The 19,061-nt window shown below is 40.4% G+C and overlaps 1 protein-coding gene across 2 annotated transcripts in view; it reads right to left on the bottom strand.

The window, feature by feature from the left end:
- Nucleotides 1–19,061, bottom strand: part of ASAH1 (N-acylsphingosine amidohydrolase 1) — a 28,597-nt gene that overhangs the window by 4,776 nt on the left and 4,760 nt on the right. For both annotated transcript variants that reach the window (XM_027962739.2, XM_060407014.1), the window contains exons 2-10: nucleotides 9,550–9,596; nucleotides 7,291–7,381; nucleotides 6,477–6,563; nucleotides 5,736–5,814; nucleotides 4,064–4,138; nucleotides 3,174–3,219; nucleotides 2,318–2,462; nucleotides 1,518–1,572; nucleotides 1,307–1,388 (exon numbers count right to left, since the gene is read on the bottom strand). In XM_027962739.2, the coding sequence (XP_027818540.2) occupies nucleotides 1,307–1,388; nucleotides 1,518–1,572; nucleotides 2,318–2,462; nucleotides 3,174–3,219; nucleotides 4,064–4,138; nucleotides 5,736–5,814; nucleotides 6,477–6,563; nucleotides 7,291–7,381; nucleotides 9,550–9,596 (707 nt within the window). The remainder of the gene's footprint in view (nucleotides 1–1,306; nucleotides 1,389–1,517; nucleotides 1,573–2,317; nucleotides 2,463–3,173; nucleotides 3,220–4,063; nucleotides 4,139–5,735; nucleotides 5,815–6,476; nucleotides 6,564–7,290; nucleotides 7,382–9,549; nucleotides 9,597–19,061) is intronic.

Here is a 19,061-nt window from a genome sequence, read left to right as displayed (position 1 = left end):
CACACCATAAGCAAAAATCAAAGCGCATCCAAGATTTAACCCTGAGACCTGAAATTGTAAAACGCTTAAAGAAAAACAGGTAATACGCTCCTTGACTCGACTTGGCCATAAGTTTTAGATCTGACACTGAGACAAAGGTAACAAAGACAAACAAATAAGACAATGTCAAACTAAAAAACTTCTAAACAACAAATAAAACCTTCAACAAAATGAAAAGTCAACCTACTGAACTGGATAAAATATCTGTAAATCATAGATCTGATAAGGATTTAACATCCAAAATACATATAGAACTGATACAACTCAATAGCAAAAAACAGACAATCTGATTAAAAAGTGGACAGAGGGTCTGAACAGACATTTTTCCACAGATGAGATACAGGTGGCTAACAGGTGCATGAGAAGGTGGGAAATGCAAACCAAAGCAATGATAAGGACCATCTCACACCTGTCAGACTGGCTATTATCAAAAAGACAAGAGAGAAGTATTGGCCAAGATGTGGAGAAAAGGGAACCCTGGGGCATTTGGTGGAATGTAAATTGGTGCAGTCACTATGGAACCACCAGTATTGAAGGTTCCTCGAAAAACTAAAATTACCACACGACCCAGCAATCCCACTTCTAAGTAATGATCTGAGGACATGAAAACACTAACTCAAAAAGATATTCGCACCCCCACATTAACTGCAGCATCATTTACAATAGGCCAAGTTATGGAAACAACCTAAGGAAGGATGAATGGATAAAGAAAACGCAGTATATATACAATAGAATACTATTTAACCATAAAAAAGCATGAAATCTTGCCACTTGTGACAACATGGAGGGGTCTTGAGAGCATTTTGCTAAATTAAATAAATAAGACAAATACCATGTGATCACACTTAGAATCTACAAACAAAAAATAAAAAAATTCACAGGTACAGAGCACAAACTGGTGGCTGACAGAGGTGGGGGCAGGGTGGTGAGAGGTGGGTAAAATGGGTGAAGGGGGTCGAAAGGTACAAAATTCCAGTTATAAAATAAGTCTTGTGGATGTCATGTATATCATAGTGACTATAGTTAATAATACTGTACTGAATATTTGAAAGTTTCATAGTAAAGAAATCTTAAAATTTCTCATCACAAGGAAAAAAATCGTAACTGTGTGGTGACAGATGTTAACTAGACTTACTGTGATCATTATGCTATATATACAAATACCGAAACATTTTGTAGTACGCTTCTTATACTAATATGTCAATTATACCTCAAGGAAAAATTTTAAAAATAAAAAATCTGATAATAAAGCAACCAAACAGATTACCTTGTGCTATTTTCTAGAACTGATCTAAGGATAAACCCTATCCACTGGGCATCTTTCTTTCCCAAAATCCATTCCATGACACCTGGAAGAGATAAAACACACACAGTGTCACAGGACCTAGAAGAGATTAAACTATTAATCAGAAAGCACAGCCTAGCTGTTCTTAAAACAGCTATGAAATTCTCATTTCATTTAAGAGCTCTCTACTTACCCATAAAACCACCATCTATACTGAAGCGGTCATTGAGCGTAACACTAAACCGTCCCTGGAAAGAAAGCAAAGCAGTGAGGTCAGAAACCCCCAGCAGCCTGTTTAAGGCCCTCTCACTGTGCTCTCTTGTAAACTGTTATATCAGGGCCTGGACTGGGGACTTTGGGGTGTGGGGGGAGAGGAAACAAAGTCAAGGCATGATACTACTTGTAGAAGTTCAAAGCGTTTTTCACATCCAGTGTGTGAGATAAGTAGATGGATGTTATTTGCCACACTTTTCCAACAAGGAAATTCAAGTGCAAGGACTTAATGACTAACGTGCCTGAGGGCCAGAGCCATGGCCAGATTCCAGGGTTTACACTCACAGCCCTAGAGACCTACCATGGGCTTTATCTCCAGAAAAGGCTCAGAAATCTTCACTTCCTCCTACTCTTCTCTACCTTATGAGCGAAAGGTAACAAGAAGTACGATGGGACGAACTGGGGCTTCATATTCTTTTCAGGTTTTCATTTCCTTAGACTCCATCATTCACACAGAAGTGAAGTCGCTCAGTCATGTCCAACTCTTTGGAACCCGTGGACTGTAGCCTACCAGGTTCCACCATCCATGGGGTTTTCCAGGCAAGGATACTGGAGTGGGTTGCCACTTCCTTCTCCAGGAGATCTTCCCAACCCAGGGATTGAACCCGGGTCTCCCACATGGTAGGCATTGTAGGCAGACGCTTTACCATCTGAGCCACCTGAGAAGATCAGCATTCATACAAAGCTACCTGTAAAATCTGGTAACAACAGATTCCTTACTGGTCTGAATCCTGTTAACATGCCCACGTAGCCAGCAAAGGTTGTTGCCTTGAAGACAGTTTTATTGTTCCTTTGGAAGTCCAAATTCACTGTTAAAGGTTTTAGTTCCTCAGTTATGACCCAAGTATCATTATTTATATTCCACCTACAAAAGACAAATTTCAGTGACATTTAATAGCAGTGACAATAAGGATGAGTATGATGACGATGGTCAGGCATTACGCTGTGCTGTGTACTGTGCTTTGTCGCGCAGTCGTATCCAACTCTTTGCAACCCCATGGACTGTAGCCCGCCAGGCTCCTCTGTCCAGGAGAATTCTCCAGGCAAGAATACTGGAGTGGGTTGCCATGCCCTCTTCCAGTGGATCTTCCCAATCCAGGGATTGAACCCAGGTCTCTCACACTGCAGGTGAATTCTTTACTATCTGAGCCACCAGGGAAGCCTGGTCAGATATTATAACAGGTGCCTTATTGACCTAATCCCCAATGATCAATATTCACAAGGATTTTCCAATATAGGTAAGTTTTATCTTCCATTTTCCATCAGAGAAGTTAAGTAACTCCCCCAACATGACACAGCCTATAAATAGCAAATCCCAGATAATATTTAGGTCTCCAATTACAAAGCACTGTCATATTTTTTTTCAGGAAGGTAAAGAGGACACATGAAATAGAATGCTATTCTTTTACTCTCAGCTGAATAGGAGCATGCTTAATCTGGTCTCAAAACTAAAGAATCTAGGGTCTTCCTTTCTGGTCATAGTCTGGGAACGACTTGGTACTTAACTTTTTCATCAATGTAATACTACCTACTCTTAGGGATTGAGACATACCACATTTTTTTTTTTTTTACTTACCCAAGAAATAGTCCAAAATCCATGTTTCGCCCATGTAGTAGATGACCTAAATTGAAAGCAAGCAGAAGCAACATGTAACAGCAATTATGATGGGATGATTGATTCTAAACGAAAGCTGGACACTTAATTTTGGTTAAGTGATATTCCTAACTATTCAATTCAACAGTATGAATTAAGTAGCACCTAACATCACAAGCCTTAACAAGATGAAAAGGCTGTCCCTGTCATACTGGCCAGATTCCCCCTCAGTACCTGAGAGCCCAGGGCTCCAGGTAAGATTAGAAGATGGGGAAAAGATCAGTGGCCATGTTTTCTGGTTCACCGTGACACTGTCCTCCTCAGACGAAGCTATCTCAGTCTCACCTAATGTGACTTACCAACACACTTCCCTTCAGGGATTGTCACCTACAGATATACCCAGAGTATAGGTCAAAAAATAACAGTGAATCGGGGTACATCACCCTGGGCCTTGTAATCTAAGGACTTGTCAGGAAAAATGTGGAAAAGTGAAGCTGGTCTACACAGGGTTCCTTGGCTGGAAAATGATGGGAGAAACTCTGTTCTGCCCCTGTGAGTACTTAGATCAAATCACAAATACGGGTATAAGTAGCCTATGAGGGAAAGTAAGAATGTTTTTAGTCCTGAAACAATTTGTGTGAGAGGTCTGCATGCCAAAATTAAACTTTAATAGCCATCACAGTGATTTTAAAATAAGAACAGTTTTCAATTCACTTTCCAAAACTTAATCAAGGTCTATAATACCCTATGCAACATTCACATATATGCATAGCAAGTCTGTATTTTACAAGTTCTGATTTCATTTATTTCAAGATTTTTCTTCTATTTTGTGCTCTGCACCACCCACCCTGCCCCAGCGCACATTCATTTACCTTCTTTGTCTTCTGTTATTATTGAAGTACACACGGTAAAAAGTTCATAGAAAATATTGAATAAAATAATCTCTCCTATGAGAAAAAAAGGGAAAATTTCTGGTCAATATGCAGAACCGTGACATTGTCAGGAAAATTCTTTTCTAAGAAAAAGTGTAACTATCGTCATCATTGAGGTTTTGCTTGGGCAAATGTTAAGTGTTTGCAGATAATCTGAGCCTGCATGGCTGGTGGGGTAGGGGTCTCTCCCTCTGTCAAAGGCACTTTTCACTGAGGAAAAGACAACCTTTTTAGTAAACAGTATTGTCAACTGGAAAGAACTTGAACTTTGATCCCTAACCCATACCATATGCAAGTTAATTCAAGATACACCATGGGCCTGTATGTAAAAAGTAAACAAAAGTCACAGAGAAGAAAACACACGAGAATTATGTTTTGGGGGTAGGCAAAGATCACTTATGTTAGTCGCTCAGTCATGTCTGACTCTTTGTGACCCAATGGACTAGAGCCCGCCAAACTCCTCTGTCTATGGAATTCTCCAGGCAAGAATACTGGAGTGAGTAGCTTATCCATTCTCCAGGGGATCTTCCCAACCCAGGGATCAAACCCAGGTCTCATGCATTGCAGGCAGATTCTTTACCAACTGAAACTATGGCTCAGCTGGTAAAGAATCTACCTGCAATGTAGGAGACCTGAGTTTGATCCCTGGGTTGGGAAGATCCCCTGGAGAAGGGAAAGGCTACCCACTCCAGTATTCTTGCCTAGAGAATTTCATGGACTGTATAGTCCATGGGGTCTCAAAGAGTCGGAAACCACTAAGCGACTTTCACTTTCTTTACCAACTGAGCTATCAGGAAAGCCCCAATTAAACCATAAGAGTGAATATAACACACTCAACAAAATGCCCAAATAAAAGAGAGTGACACTATTACATGGAGAATCAGCAAGTGGAAAAAAGGCTTTATCAATACTATGCTGTCAATGGTTACAATCACTCTGAAAAACTGGTTGGCAGAAACTCCGAGACTAAATACTCAGCTAACCTATAACCCAGGTCATATCCCAGAGAAATGAGTGTACATGCCCATCAAAAAACATGAACAAGAATGTTCATAACTCAAATGTGGAAATGACAAATATCCTAGTCATACAATAGCCTACTACCTATAATGGTATGTGCAAAAAACCAGACAACAGTTCATATCGTTGGCTCTATTTGTACAACGTTTAAGAGGCAAAATTAACCTAAGGTGAAGCCTAAATAGTGGTTACCAAGAGGTTCAGAATCGTGCAGAATGGAGCAGGCTGGATTGCTGTATTATCTTGTTCTGAGTTGTGATTCAATGCATATATGCATGGGGAGTCCCAGGTGGTGCAGTGGTAAAGAATCTACCTGCCAATGCAGGAGATATGGGTTTGATCTCTGCGTTAGGAAGCTCCCCTGGAATAGGAAATGGCAACCCATTCCAGTATTCTTACCTGGAAAATGCCAGGGACAGAGGAGCCTGGCAGGCTACAGTTGGACATAACTGAGACACACACACTCCTAGATTTTAAAAATTCTATTGATCTGTATTCCTAAGATCTATGTACTTCACTGTATGCATTACCATACTCCAATAAAAAATTGGGGGTACTTTATTAAATTTCGTAAAACTGCAGTGAACTTTACCTAAAGGGACTTCAGCAACAGCTGCAATCCCCTTCATTTCCTCCTCGAAGGGGCCAGGGAAGTTGCCAAGCAGACCAGGCTGAAAAACAAACACATTAACAATCATTCAACCTGAACTGTGGCTTTGAGATTTGCTTCTTTTACATATACTCTATACTAGCCGTTGTTGCCACAATAGGTGATCAAAGCTTATTTTTTTTGCCTTAAGGGGTTAAAGCCCCTGTGTTTTTAAAAATTGATTAATTTATTTTTGGCTTTGCTGGGTCTTCCTTGCTGCACTCGGGCTTTTCTCTAGTGGCAAGCAGGGCTACTCTCTAGGTGCGGTGCAAGGGTTTCTCCTTGCAGTGGCTTCTCTTGTTGTGCAGCATGGACTCTAGGTGCGAGGGCTAGAGTAGTCGATGGAGCAGGAGGTGGAGCAGCAGCTGGAGCAGCAGCTGGAGTAGGTGTGGCCTGCAGGCTTAGTTGCCCCATGGCATATTCATCCACAAACCATGTCTTTTATAAATACATTAAAGAGCAACTAACTGCCGAAATTTACCATGCTATTTTATGTCCAAGGGCCAGAATTTTAAGTCCCTCTGAGGTTTTAACAGTAGTCTGAAATAAAAGCAAAGTTGTCCAAGTTCCTTAGAAGAGGCTGTCAAATTATGCCTTTAAATAAGTATAGAGCCTTGGCTGAAACGTGTGTATATTTGGCCGTGTGTGTCTTTAACATTTATTGTAGGAAATAATATTTCTTACCAACTTTTGATCCACTAACTGTATAATTCTTCCACTTGGCACAAATGCATTTGTTATATTCTTCACGGAATTTATTATAACTTTCAGCTGAAAAATAAATTTAAAAATTGATTAGAGACATAAGGAAGTGTTGACATTTAACATTAATCTTGATATAGAAAAGTATTTGAAGACCATTTCAGAAAAGGGTTGTAATTAATATACATCCATGTTTACTAAATGATTAGCCCTGTTTTGTAAATCACAGTAATCATAACTGTCATTATGTCACACTGATCTGTATACCTAAGACCTGTGCACTTTACTGTATGTATACCATACCCCAATAAAAATGTTCTGAAAGCCTATAATCTGTATTTTAATCAAGAATCACACAATGAATTATAGAAGGTTTTATTTCGACTGTGTGTGCAATGAATATATATATTAATAAAAAAACTGCTTTTTAACTGTTAAAGATTAATTTTGGTGTAACAAAAAAAGATATAGATTTTTGACTTATCTATATGTAGCTAAATAAAAGAGTACTACTTAAAAACATATGTAAACAAGATATATCTTTAACATGACACATGATTTACTTTAGATGATAATATATGATATGAGATAAAGGCAGAGGCTAGTAAATATCAAGAAGCTACAGAGAAATGACATCCTCTTTTCTCTATCATTTATTATAAATGGCAGAGAACCATGGAAAGCAGATTCTTAAAATACGTGGTACATAGTATCATGATGTGTTCGTTTAAATACAGTTATATTCAATCAAGTCAGAGATAAAAGAATAAGAATAAGAATAAGAATCACACCCTACCGCTGGTGCTTTGACCACCATCAATTCATGCCATCTTTTGTACGGTGGTAAATCGAGATTTATGGTGTACCATGGAACCGGACCCCTGTAACTGCAATGAGAGGTGTATCATCTTGAAATGTTTAAAAGCAGTTTCTTGATGATGGTTAGATAGTTACATCATTATAGGTATATTAGAGACATATTCTTAGTAACAGAGAAATTGGTACTCAAACCAAAATTTGCAAAAAAGCTCATTTTCCACTCAGCGCTTCTGTACTGGATCATTTATACAATGCCATTTTAGAAATCCTAAAATGGAATTACAGCATTATAGGAAGGTTAACGCATAATGGTGATAGATAAAATAATCAATTTTGGCTCAATAGTTGTATGTAACCTGAGTATCACTGCTAGAAAATAAATGCCTTTTTTTCCCATCCTAAATCTCTACGAAGATTTTGTCTAGGCTCTGGGCACTTCTCCAATTGGTTTCCCAGTCTCAGAATTCCCTCTTAGACAGTCTGAACACTGTTGTCAAATCATTGACTCTAGAGCTGGCTTCAGTAAGGTCACTTTTAAGCCCCTAGAATGGCAATATAGTATATGAGCTTCCCAACACTGACTTCAAGAACCTTCACTACTGACTCAGCCATGCTACTCTTCCTACTATGCTGCTGCTAAGTCGCTTCAGTCATGTCCGACTCTGCGCTACCCCATAGATGGCAGCCCACCAGGCTCCCCTGTCCCTGGGATTCTCCAGGCAAGAACACTGGAGTGGGTTGCCATTTCCTTTTCCAATGCGTGAAAGTGAAAAGTGAAAGTGAAGTCGCTTAGTTATGTCCAACTCTTAGCGACCCCATGGACTACAGCCTACCAGGCCCCTCCGTCCATGGGATTTTCCAGGCTTCCTACTACACATCCTCTCTTCTCCGTTTTTTTTTTTTTTTTTTTTTTTTTGCTATGCTGTGCGGCATATGGGATCTTAATTCCCCAACAAGGGATCAAACCCAGATCCCTGGCATGAAAGCACAGAGTCTTACCACTGGACCACCAGGGAAGCCCCCACATTCTCTCTCCTCATTCTTCTTAGTAAGTCCAAGCCATGTCACTGTTCAATCATATCCAATGCCCAAAGTCCTACTCTTCAATTTACACATAGCCATTTCCACTGTGAGGATAGTAGCAACATCCACTACTGATCAGTGGGGCCAGGGCTGAAATCCTGATGGATGAACTCTGCAACTATTCTCTGTCGCCACAGAAACATGATCTTCTGGCACTTGCTACTGAACTGAAAGAGCCTCTTCAGGGTGTGCCATTCAGTGACTGATAAGCTTAAAGCTGCCTAAAAATAGCCAGCATTTGCTCCATTACTGCCCTGCTCCAGAGAAGCAAAAGGTGCACTCTGGTGGGTGCTACAATGTTACCAGGCTCTTAAATATACAGACATAAATCCAGACTGATTTCTACAGTGGGGGTGGGTTAAGAGGGGATGTGTTAGTTCTGACAAGTCACAGTATTGGGGTCCTATTTATACTTCTGTAGTCACAAATGAGAATAATTCTTTGGTTAAAGCTGTATGTATTCTGTCTTCCTTTCTCTGCAGCAGGCTACTTTCAGTGTAAGGGGATAGCAGGGAGAAAACGGTGACCATTCCTGACATCTCTTCCTTCTTTTTCACATTCTGTACTCTCTGGGGTGGTGAGCCATTCTTAGACCTTTCCCTATTTAGCCACATAGGATTTGAAAAGGCCAAAACCCTAAACTAAAAACATTAATGTTCAACACACTAAAACATGATATTGGCCCTTCCTACGTTTTCCAATCCTGTTTTGGCCTCAATAGTTTTGATTATCATGGGCAGGGTTTATTTTTTTGAATGTTTCACGTGAGATCCTGCACTCTTTTGTTTCAGCATGATGGGGTGGTTTATACTCGGGCATCACAGAAAATCACAGGTGACCTCTGCATCTGTCAGCATGAGAAAAATACTTAGGGGTAGATACAAGAATTTAGTGGAGAATGCTAATCCTTTTTTTCTCCCCCTGATTTTGATGGGCTCAAAATGGGACATTTTATCATGGGGTATTTTCACATTTGTTCAAAGTCTTAGCTAAATGCACACCACACAAACCTGAGGGAAACAAAATCATCTCAGGATAGAAGACATGACTTAAGGTTTTATTCAATGTCGTTACTTCTATGAGATCATACTTAACATGGAGAGAAATCTCCAGGAAGGTCAGAGTGAATCCTGCTCGTCTGACGTTTACTCACGTGGGCCCTGAAGGAGGATAAGTTGATTTTCTGCAGTCTTCAGTCCACTAAAAAAACAAAGACAAAAGTTTCAGAAAAACAGAGTAGGCAATCTGCAAGGACAGCTGGTGAAGACAAAATCAAGTATGATTTGTCATTTTAGACCATTTCAATGCCTCTTAAAAGTCTTTTTCTCCCATGAAAACTTCAAAATCTCAAACTTAAGTACATTTTCAGTCTCTTCAATTTACTAATTTGGCTTTTCGACTGCAAATACAATGAGTTAAGAGGAAATACAAGAATATAGATTCAGACTTCCTTGGTGGTCCAGTATTTAAGACTCTGTGCTTCCAATGCCAGGGGTGTGGGTTCAGTCCCGGGTTGGGGAACTAAGATCCCACATAAGTGGATGTAGAGCTGAGTCACTCTGCTACATCTGAAACTAACACAGCATTATAAATCAACCATATTTCAGTTTTTAAAAAATTTTAAAAAAATGTAGATGGAGGGAGTTCCCTGGTGGCCTAGTGGTTAGGATTTTGGGCTTTAAGTGCTATGGCCCAGGTTCAATCCCTGGTGGGGGAACTGAGATCCCAAACGCCCCGTGGTGCAGCCAAAGGAAGAAGAAACTGTAGAAAAACGTTTATGGCAACTAGGTTGATTTTTCACTTGCCAGGATCTGATATACTTATGAGGTAACTCTATTGCAAGAAATCTGCATCCTAAACCAGACTTTCAGGGCACAGGGCTGGGCCCCTTCATACTCTGGCCCTTCATCACCCCAGCCTCCATGTACAGCCACATGTAACCACACGCTGTGCTCTCTCACCGTTCATGCCTGTGCAAGCACCCGCCTTGCCTTCTGCCTACGAGGCCCGCTCTCCACCTTGTACGCTTTTGGCTCCAACTTCTAAGATCCAGCTCAGATGTCTTTTTGGTGATGTCTTCATCTACTTGCCCTGGGAGAACAGCCACCCTCTCCTCTCTACTCCCACAGCACACCCTCTCCTCTCTCTCTACTCCCACAGCACACCCTCTCCTCTCTACTCCCACAGCCACCCTCTCCTCTCTCTCTACTCCCACAGCCACCCTCTCCTCTCTCTCTACTCCCACAGCCACCCTCTCCTCTCTCTCTACTCCCACAGCCACCCTCTCCTCTCTCTCTACTCCCACAGCCACCCTCTCCTCTCTCTCTACTCCCACAGCACACCCTCTCCTCTCTACTCCCACAGCACTCCTACACATCTCCCCTGCTACCCTTCTGATGTGCACTGTAATTCTCTGTGCGTCTCTTCATGACCAGACTGTGTTCTTGAGGCGTGTGCAGAGCCCCCACGGAGGCCACCACTGAGGTAATGAAGGAACAAGACTGTTTTTAGGGAACATGGTTTAGTCTTAGCAGCAAAACAGAGACGGTTCTCAGTATAAATTGCTTTTTAAAAATCTACACTGATTTATCATTCTTTTATTGCTAGTCTCAAAATGCCAAGATGCATTCATCTTCTTTTTGCTGGAGACCCAATATTGCAAGAAAAAAAAATTGTTTTAAAGAAGCATAAATTCACAGTAAAAGGAAGGTGAAGTAGGAAAGGAAACTACTAGCACTGTAGTTTGACCTTAGAAAATATATCTGCAGCAAATTTGTCTGGGAATGGAGATCTTATATCTTGTTTTAACTTTTGATCGCCCGGGAGGTGTATAAGGTAGTCTGACGTTACCGGATATTCAAACAGTAATTGTCAAAATACCACAGCACGTTTCTCATATAAGTACCGTTTTGTTTATCATTTTCGGTTGAACTCACGAAAAAACAGCATTAACTGTAAACTTAAATTTTCAAAGGCTATCATTAGAACTTAAGTTCCATTTCGCATGATTGAAATATAAAATATTAGATATTAAATAGCATCGATTTGACAGTTCAGAATCAAACTAGCACAAGCTAATTTTCAAAGCCAATCAGTGTTCAATAAGACTGACTGAGGGTGGTTCTTCTTATTCAGAAAAATTTCAGTCTCAGTCCTGAGTTCAGAAGTTGTAGTAAAACTGCACTGCTGCCATCAGGGACAGGGACAGTCAGGATACACAGCATCTATTATAAAATCCACACAAGTGAAAAATCTGTGAGAGCAAAAGAAGTTCATGGTTGAATAACAGCAACATGATAGATTTAAGTATGTTCCACAAAGTACCTGCCAATCAACAATAAAATTAATAACCACAAGCTTTAAACATCTGGCATTTTCAGAAATTTTGTACATTTGTCCAACCAATATTTTTTTCTGCTCTACCACTATTAATTGTTACATATCACAGCAGATTCCACTTCAGGTTTTAGGAACTACTAAATTCTCAAGTTCTCTGAAAACACCCTTGGCCTGCTATTGCTTTATGCAGACTATTCATAAAGACTAATTCTTTAGTCTCAAACTTGGCATTGGATGCTCTAATAAATACTGATAAGTGATCAGTGTCAAGAGTCAAGAAGATAACTGGGAATCATTTGCGTTGTTCTCTAGTTGATCTTGGAGAAGGCAATGGCACCCCACTCCAGTACTCTTGCCTGGGAAATCCCATGGATGGGGCAGCCTGGTAGGCTGCAGTCCATGGGGTCGTGAACATCTGGACACGGCTGAGCGACTTCACTTTCACTTTTCACTTTCATGCACTGGAGAAGGAAACGGCAACCCACTCCAGTGTTCTTGCCTGGAGAATCCCAGGGATGGGGAAGCCTGTGGGCTGCCGTCTCTGGGGTCGCACAGAGTCGGACATGACTGACGCGACTTAGCAGTAGCAGCTAGTTGATCTTGACGCTGCTGTTGAAGCCCCAGGCAGCAGCAGTCTTTGGCTAAAGGCTAAAAGAGTGTGAAACAAATTTTCTCAGGACACATTTCTTGTACTTCTGCCATCAAATGTGATTTCATCAACTCACCTTTAGTAAACAGCTTTCCATGCTTTGCTTATAAATAAGCTACCTGGAGATTTACTTTGAGTGTAGCCTCATTTTACTTTTTAAAATTTGTCAATAAATTCTACGGTGATGAGATACTCTACCTGTTGTTTTTTGATCACTTTTTCCCCTAGGAACTGGGAGCACTGTGATGTCTGCGTGGTCTTGCAATGCCAACATACACTGTATTCTTTGGATACAACTCTAGCGTCACTGTGAAATAAACACAATGTTCTGCCAGCTAATTATCAAGAAAATCCCTACTCTGCTTGGCCTCAAGAGCACATCCGAAGTCCATTTTCCTTTTTATGATGTGATAGGCTTAGCCTCGTAGTTTTCTTAAGGATTAAAATAACGTGATGCATCAATTCATGTGACACTTACATGCAGCTGAGTTGTAACTGCATAAGCGCCATTTGAAACACAGGGAACAGCACTGAAAGCCAGAAGCCCAGCACACTCAGGCTCTTCAGGAACAAGCCAGCTGCTCCTGTGCTGAAGCAGCCACAGCCAAAACGCAAACAAGAGCACCTGTGGGCCAATACAGCTCAGTGTATGGACCCTGACGTGCGGGCTTCATGTAATTTTGACACGTCATGGAATATTAATCTTCTTTTGATTCCCTCACAACATTTTTTCCATTTGTACCCTCTTAAATTTTATTGTTTTTTTAACTTGTTTTATATCGGAATATAGCCGATGAACAACACTGTGATAGTTTCAGGTGGACGGCAAAGGGACTCCTCCATACACATACACGTATCCATTCCCCCTAGAGCTTCCCTGGTGGCTCAGATGGTGAAAAAACCTGCCGGCAATGTAGGAGACCTGGGTTCAATCCCTGGGTCAGGAAGATCCCCTGGAGAAGGGAACGGTTACCCACTCCAGTATTCTTGCCTGGAGAATCCCATGGACAGAGGAGCCTGGCGGACTACAGTCCATGGGATTGCAAAGAGTCAGACACGACTGAGTGACTAACACTTGGACTTTCACCCTCCCCCTAGCTTCTGAAGGACATAAAAACTATCCCCAGTTCGCAGACCTTACAAAAACAGGTGCCAGACCAGCACTCAGGGTACTGACATCCAAACAAGCTGCTCTTGCTAGATGATTTCTTCAGTTTCTGTCAAGACAACCCCTCCAAGGTGGTATGAAAGTGTTAGTCACTCAGTTACGTCTGACTCTTTGCAATCCCATGGACTGTAGCTCTACAGGCTCCTCAGTCCATGGAATTCTCCAGACATGAGTGCTGGAGTGGGTTGCCAGCCCTTCTCCAGGGGATCTTCCAGACCCAAGGATCAAACCTGGGTCTCCCCCATTGCAGGCTGATGCTTCACAGTCTGAGCCACCAGGGAAGGTGGCATGCATGTGTGAAAGAGAGACAGAAGGTGGAGAGACACTGTGCGGGTTTAGTGTTTTGCTCAGCTGCAGTGCCATATGCAAGCCTGGATGCAGAGGTTGGGATGGGGGTTGTCGTCTGTTTACTGGCCCCTCAACTGAACTCTCCTTTCATCTTCATTATTCTTATTCTCTAGAATAAATGCTACTCCAAGCCAGGAACCTCTCTGGGATCTCCTCTGTCCACTTTTTTCATCAGTCAAAACTCCTGCAAGGGTTTTCCTTGGTGTATATATATAGAATGGAATACTTACTCAGTCATGAGAATAAACTAGTGGTTTCCAGTGGGGAGAGAAGGCGGGAGGGCAATATAGGGGTAGGAGATTAAGAGTTACAAACTATTAGGCATAAAATAAGCCACGATGATGTACTATACAGTATGAGGCAAATAACATTTTATAATAACTATAAATGGAGTATAACCTTTAAAAATGGTAAGTCACGATATTACACACCTATAACTTAAATAATATTGTACATCAACAATACTCCAATAAAATTGTAACTACAGAAATAAAAAGGATAGGAAAATAAAGGTGAGAAACTTTCTCCCAGAATAGAGAGAAAAAATTATATAGAAAACACAGGAGGGAAAAAAAAAAAAGAGAGATTTAGAGCATCAATGCATGGAGTCCAACATCTGATTAACTGGATTTCCAGAAAGAGAGCAGAGATAAGAGGGGAAAGTAATGAAAGAGATAATGTAAGAAACATTTCTACAGCTGAAAGGAGATGAGTCCCCAAAATGAGCAGGCTTACTGATTATTTGAAATAATGACTGAATACAAGCGCCTTCAGTGAGACACATCACTGAGTATTTCAAAAGGTAAAGGATATTGGGACTTCCTTGGTGGTCCAATGGTTAAGAATCTACCTTGCAATGCTGGGGACATGGGTTCCATCCCTGGTTGGGGAACTAAGACCCCACAGGCCGAAACTACTGAGCCTGCAAGCTACAACTAAAGAGCCTGTGAACAGCACGGAAGTGTTTGCTTCTGAGATGGAAATTCTAGTTCAAAAAGATACACGCACCTTAAGGTTGACAGCAGCACATTTACAACAGGCAAGACATGGAAGCAACCTAAGTGTCCATTAACAGGAAAATGGGTAAAGAAGATAAGATATGGAATATTACTCAGCTATAAAAAAGAATGAACTTACTTCCATCTGCAGCAACATTGATGGACCCAGAAATAATCATACTACGTGAAGTAAGTCAGAAAGACAAAGACGAATATCATGGTATCACTTATATGTAGAATATAAAAAAACAATACAAATGAATCTACTTACAAAACAGAAACAGACTCATAAACATAGAAAACAAATTACAGTTACAAAAGGAAAAAGGGAGGGGGTGTAGGGAAGGATAAGTTAGGAGTACAGGATTAACAGACACAAGCTGCTATATATAAAATAGATAAGCAAGAAGGATTTATTATATAATATAGAGAATTATATTCAATATCTTATAATAACCTATAATGGAAAATAACCTGAAAAAAATATGTATAACTGAATCACTTTGCTGTACACCTAAAAACACAATAGTGTAAATCAATTACACTCCAAAAAAACAGAAAACACAACAACACAACAAAAAGAGTTTGCTTCCAGAGAAGAGGGATGGGGCAGAAGGAAAGAGCCAGAGATGGCTGCTTTTCATCATAAAGCTCTCTGTATTATTCAATTTTCTTTAACTATGTACACTCTGATACACATTTTAAAATATCAAATTAAAAACCTGCATAATTTCAGCTGCTTACTCTCCTAGCTTCCCACAGAGCTAAGAATAAAGCCTCAATTTATTTCCTAATAGGGAACAATCTGTATTTCCTTCAGGGCTTTTTCAACTCAGTGAGTAAATGAAATGTAAGGAGGCTCATCTTTCCTAGTAATTATATCTGCATGACCTGGGTTCCAAAGCCAATAAACGAGAAGGCAATGGTTCTCTGTCAAATATTATGAAAGAGTTCAACCTACTCCAGGGGTAACAGAGTAAGTAACCCAGTCATCACACATGCAGGAGGCTGATAAGCCACTGTACCATGATAACCCTGGTAGCGATAAACAAACACTGAAATATACAGACATGAAATCTGCACGGAATTTGGCTGTTAAGAGTAAGGGTAAATGTGATTGTAATTTTTAAAGGTAACAGCCACCAGATCAGGGTATTTCAGGTGGACATCAAGTGCTGTCACCAAAGTCATTTTTAAATTTTTAATTATTTTTTTATTGAAGTACAGTTGATTTTACATTATTATATTAGTTTCAGGTATACAGCATAATGATTCAAATTTTTATTGATTATATTCCATTTAAAGTTATTATAAAATATTCACTTTATTCCTTGAAGTGTACACTATGTCCTTGTAGCTTATTCAATTTACACATAGTAGTTTGTATCTCTTAATCTCCTACCTCCAATTTGCCCACCTCTTTCTTTCTCTCTACTGGCAAACACTAGTTTGCTCTCTGTATCTGTGAGCCTGTTTTTGTTTTGCTATATTCATTTATTTATTTTTTAGATTCTTCATATAAACAATAACCTATGGTATTTCTCTCTCTGACTTATTTCACTAAGCATAATGCCCATGAATAGCAGTCATTTTAAACAAAAAAAAATTAGATTTGGGGTAGAATGAAGACAGTTACATTCTCACTGTCAAGGGAAACTTCTACAAAGAAAGACAGCTTCAAAATCTATGTGTAGACTTGAAATAAAATTACAGTGAGCCCATTTGTTATTTACAGATTCTTACTATCTCCAAATTTAACTATACAAGATTTTAATAACAGATAACTTTAATAAGGTAGGCAAAAACTTAAACAAATGATAGGTAAAGAATGTAACTAGATGATAGGGAGTGTTACTAGGTAGTCTGCGTGGTATACTGTGTTACTTTGTCAAAGGGTTAAAAAACACAACTAATTTAAAACCTCAGTCTCTCTCTGTGTGCTCTCTCTCTCATTTTTGCTTCCTAAAGCCAAAGAAAGTGGTGAAAATGTCTGTAAAATGTTTTGTAAATACTTCCTGGGTCAGCAAATTCTCTTATTATTCTGGTTATTTGATAAGAACTTAAGACTTTTTGAAATTCCTCAGTTGTAATGTCCTCCCCACTCACTAAAAAAAAAAAAACAACTAACTATAGAGCTACTTACTTACATGACTATATTTAGGAAAATCACATATAAACTGAAAATTCTTCCATTAGTAACCCGATTGCCCCATGCCTAAAAGAAATGACACCTTGTCCAGCTCCCTAAAATATGAGCCCTTCCAGATGAGAACCTCAATGAAACAAGTGCTTCTAAGATTGTACTAAAGAATCCAGAAAGCCCTCAAGTGCTTGTCTTGTTCACATAATCAGAAAAAGGCAATGAAAGAAATTATATAGCGCACACCAGAGTTCTTACCTTAGGAAAAGAAGCTGAACAATTCCAGCAAGGCAATTTCAATTCAATTCTTTAATTCACCAAAAACTAGTTTCTAAATAAGAACTGTGTCTTAAGATGTTCTCTATGTATGACAGTGCAGACACATTCAACACATTCTTGAACAAGAAAAGGCCTGTTTCTTGCATAAATAACAAACTCAAATGAGCATGCAAAAATTTTCACTTGTTTTCTGACCTTTGATGGGATGGTACCTTATTAAACTGTGGATATTTAGACAGAATGGGAACAAACTCTTCCTAAGGGCAGAGACCTCCAGCGTCTGGAACACAATCTGGCACAGAGCAGGTGAGTAGTATCTGTAGACTAAGCAAACAGATGGTACCTGTGTATGTTTTCCTTTAAAGTACTGGGGTAAAGGTGAATGCAGTACAATAAAGCTGGCCGGACCAGAGAGGGTTTATGTGATTTGGGGAGACTCTGCGAATTTGCTAAGAGCTGATTCAGTGGCTAACATTCACAACATGTGTTACTCACTTCAGAAGCTGATGCATAAAAGCAAGCTCGATTCAGCAATTCACTATGGAGCCAGAGTGGATAATTTTCACACAGTTTTAGGAATCTGCTTAGATTTATTACTGAGAACCCATCTGCCAACACAGGAGACATGGGACAAGGGGTTCAATCCCTGGGTCGGGAAGATCCCCTGGAGGAGGGCATGGCAACCCACACTCCAGTATCCCTGCCTGGGGAATCCCATGGAGAGGAACCTGGTGGGCTACAGTCCATGGGGCCGCAGAGTTGGACCCACTGAGGTGACTCAGCACACAGGCACAGTCTGATTCCTTTCCTTCTGATTCCTCCATAGGCTACCGCAATCTATTTTCGGCTCCCAACACTGCTCCGGCCAAGGTGATCAACGACTTCTCAGCGCCAAGCACAACGGACGTTAGACATCCTCCTGGCCTTCAACACAGGTGGTCTGTCCTGCTCTCTCCCCGAGCTCCCCTAACACTTGCGCTTCAGTTCTGGCCACTGCTCTCACCCTGCCTGTTCTTCTCTGCCTGACATATACATGTCCCTGGGCCTCTTTTCTTCTCTCCTATCTACTCAATGTTCACCTGCTTCAGTGGGTTTCAAATAATATGCCTACGACTCCCAATACCCTCTCCTGAGCTCCAGTCCCAAATGCCTGCTGGAAAGTTCAGTATCATCTGAAATTTGATGTAACCAGGGTGAAAATGATCTTCATTCTTCCCTTCCCCTGTTCCCACCTAATGATGCCATCATTCACCCAGCTGAGCACCAGAAAGGTGCCTGGCCCTCACCCCATCTGACTCTTCCTTCTGCTCATTCTACCTCCGAATCTTCTCTGGAACCATCCACTTCTTTCTTTTTCCACTGGCACAACCCTCCTGCAAGTCACTCAGTTTTCTCCCTTAGTCTCCTCATAGCTACCTTACTTACGCCCTTCCAATCCAAACTGATCTTTCGAAAGTGAGAAATTTATCACATCTTGTTTAAAACCAGTCAACAGCTTCCTGTGCTTTTTAGGATAAATTGCAAAATCCTTAGTAAGGTCTACAAAGCACTGATGATGTCATCTCCATCTCCCCCTCTAGACTTTTCTTGCACCATTTCTGTCACCAGTATCTTTTAAACTATGTTATAAAATTTTTTATTGAGATAATATTGGTCCATAAAATTATGTAAGTTACCAGTGTATAACATTATATATCTACTTCTGAATCTTGCTGTTGTTGAGTCATTAAGTCGTCTCTGACTC

Source organism: Ovis aries, chromosome 26 (assembly GCF_016772045.2).
Source record: "Ovis aries strain OAR_USU_Benz2616 breed Rambouillet chromosome 26, ARS-UI_Ramb_v3.0, whole genome shotgun sequence".
Classification (NCBI taxonomy): Eukaryota; Metazoa; Chordata; class Mammalia; order Artiodactyla; family Bovidae; genus Ovis; species Ovis aries.
Note: the sequence above shows the minus strand (reverse complement) of the source record. Positions and strands in the feature narration are given on the sequence as shown.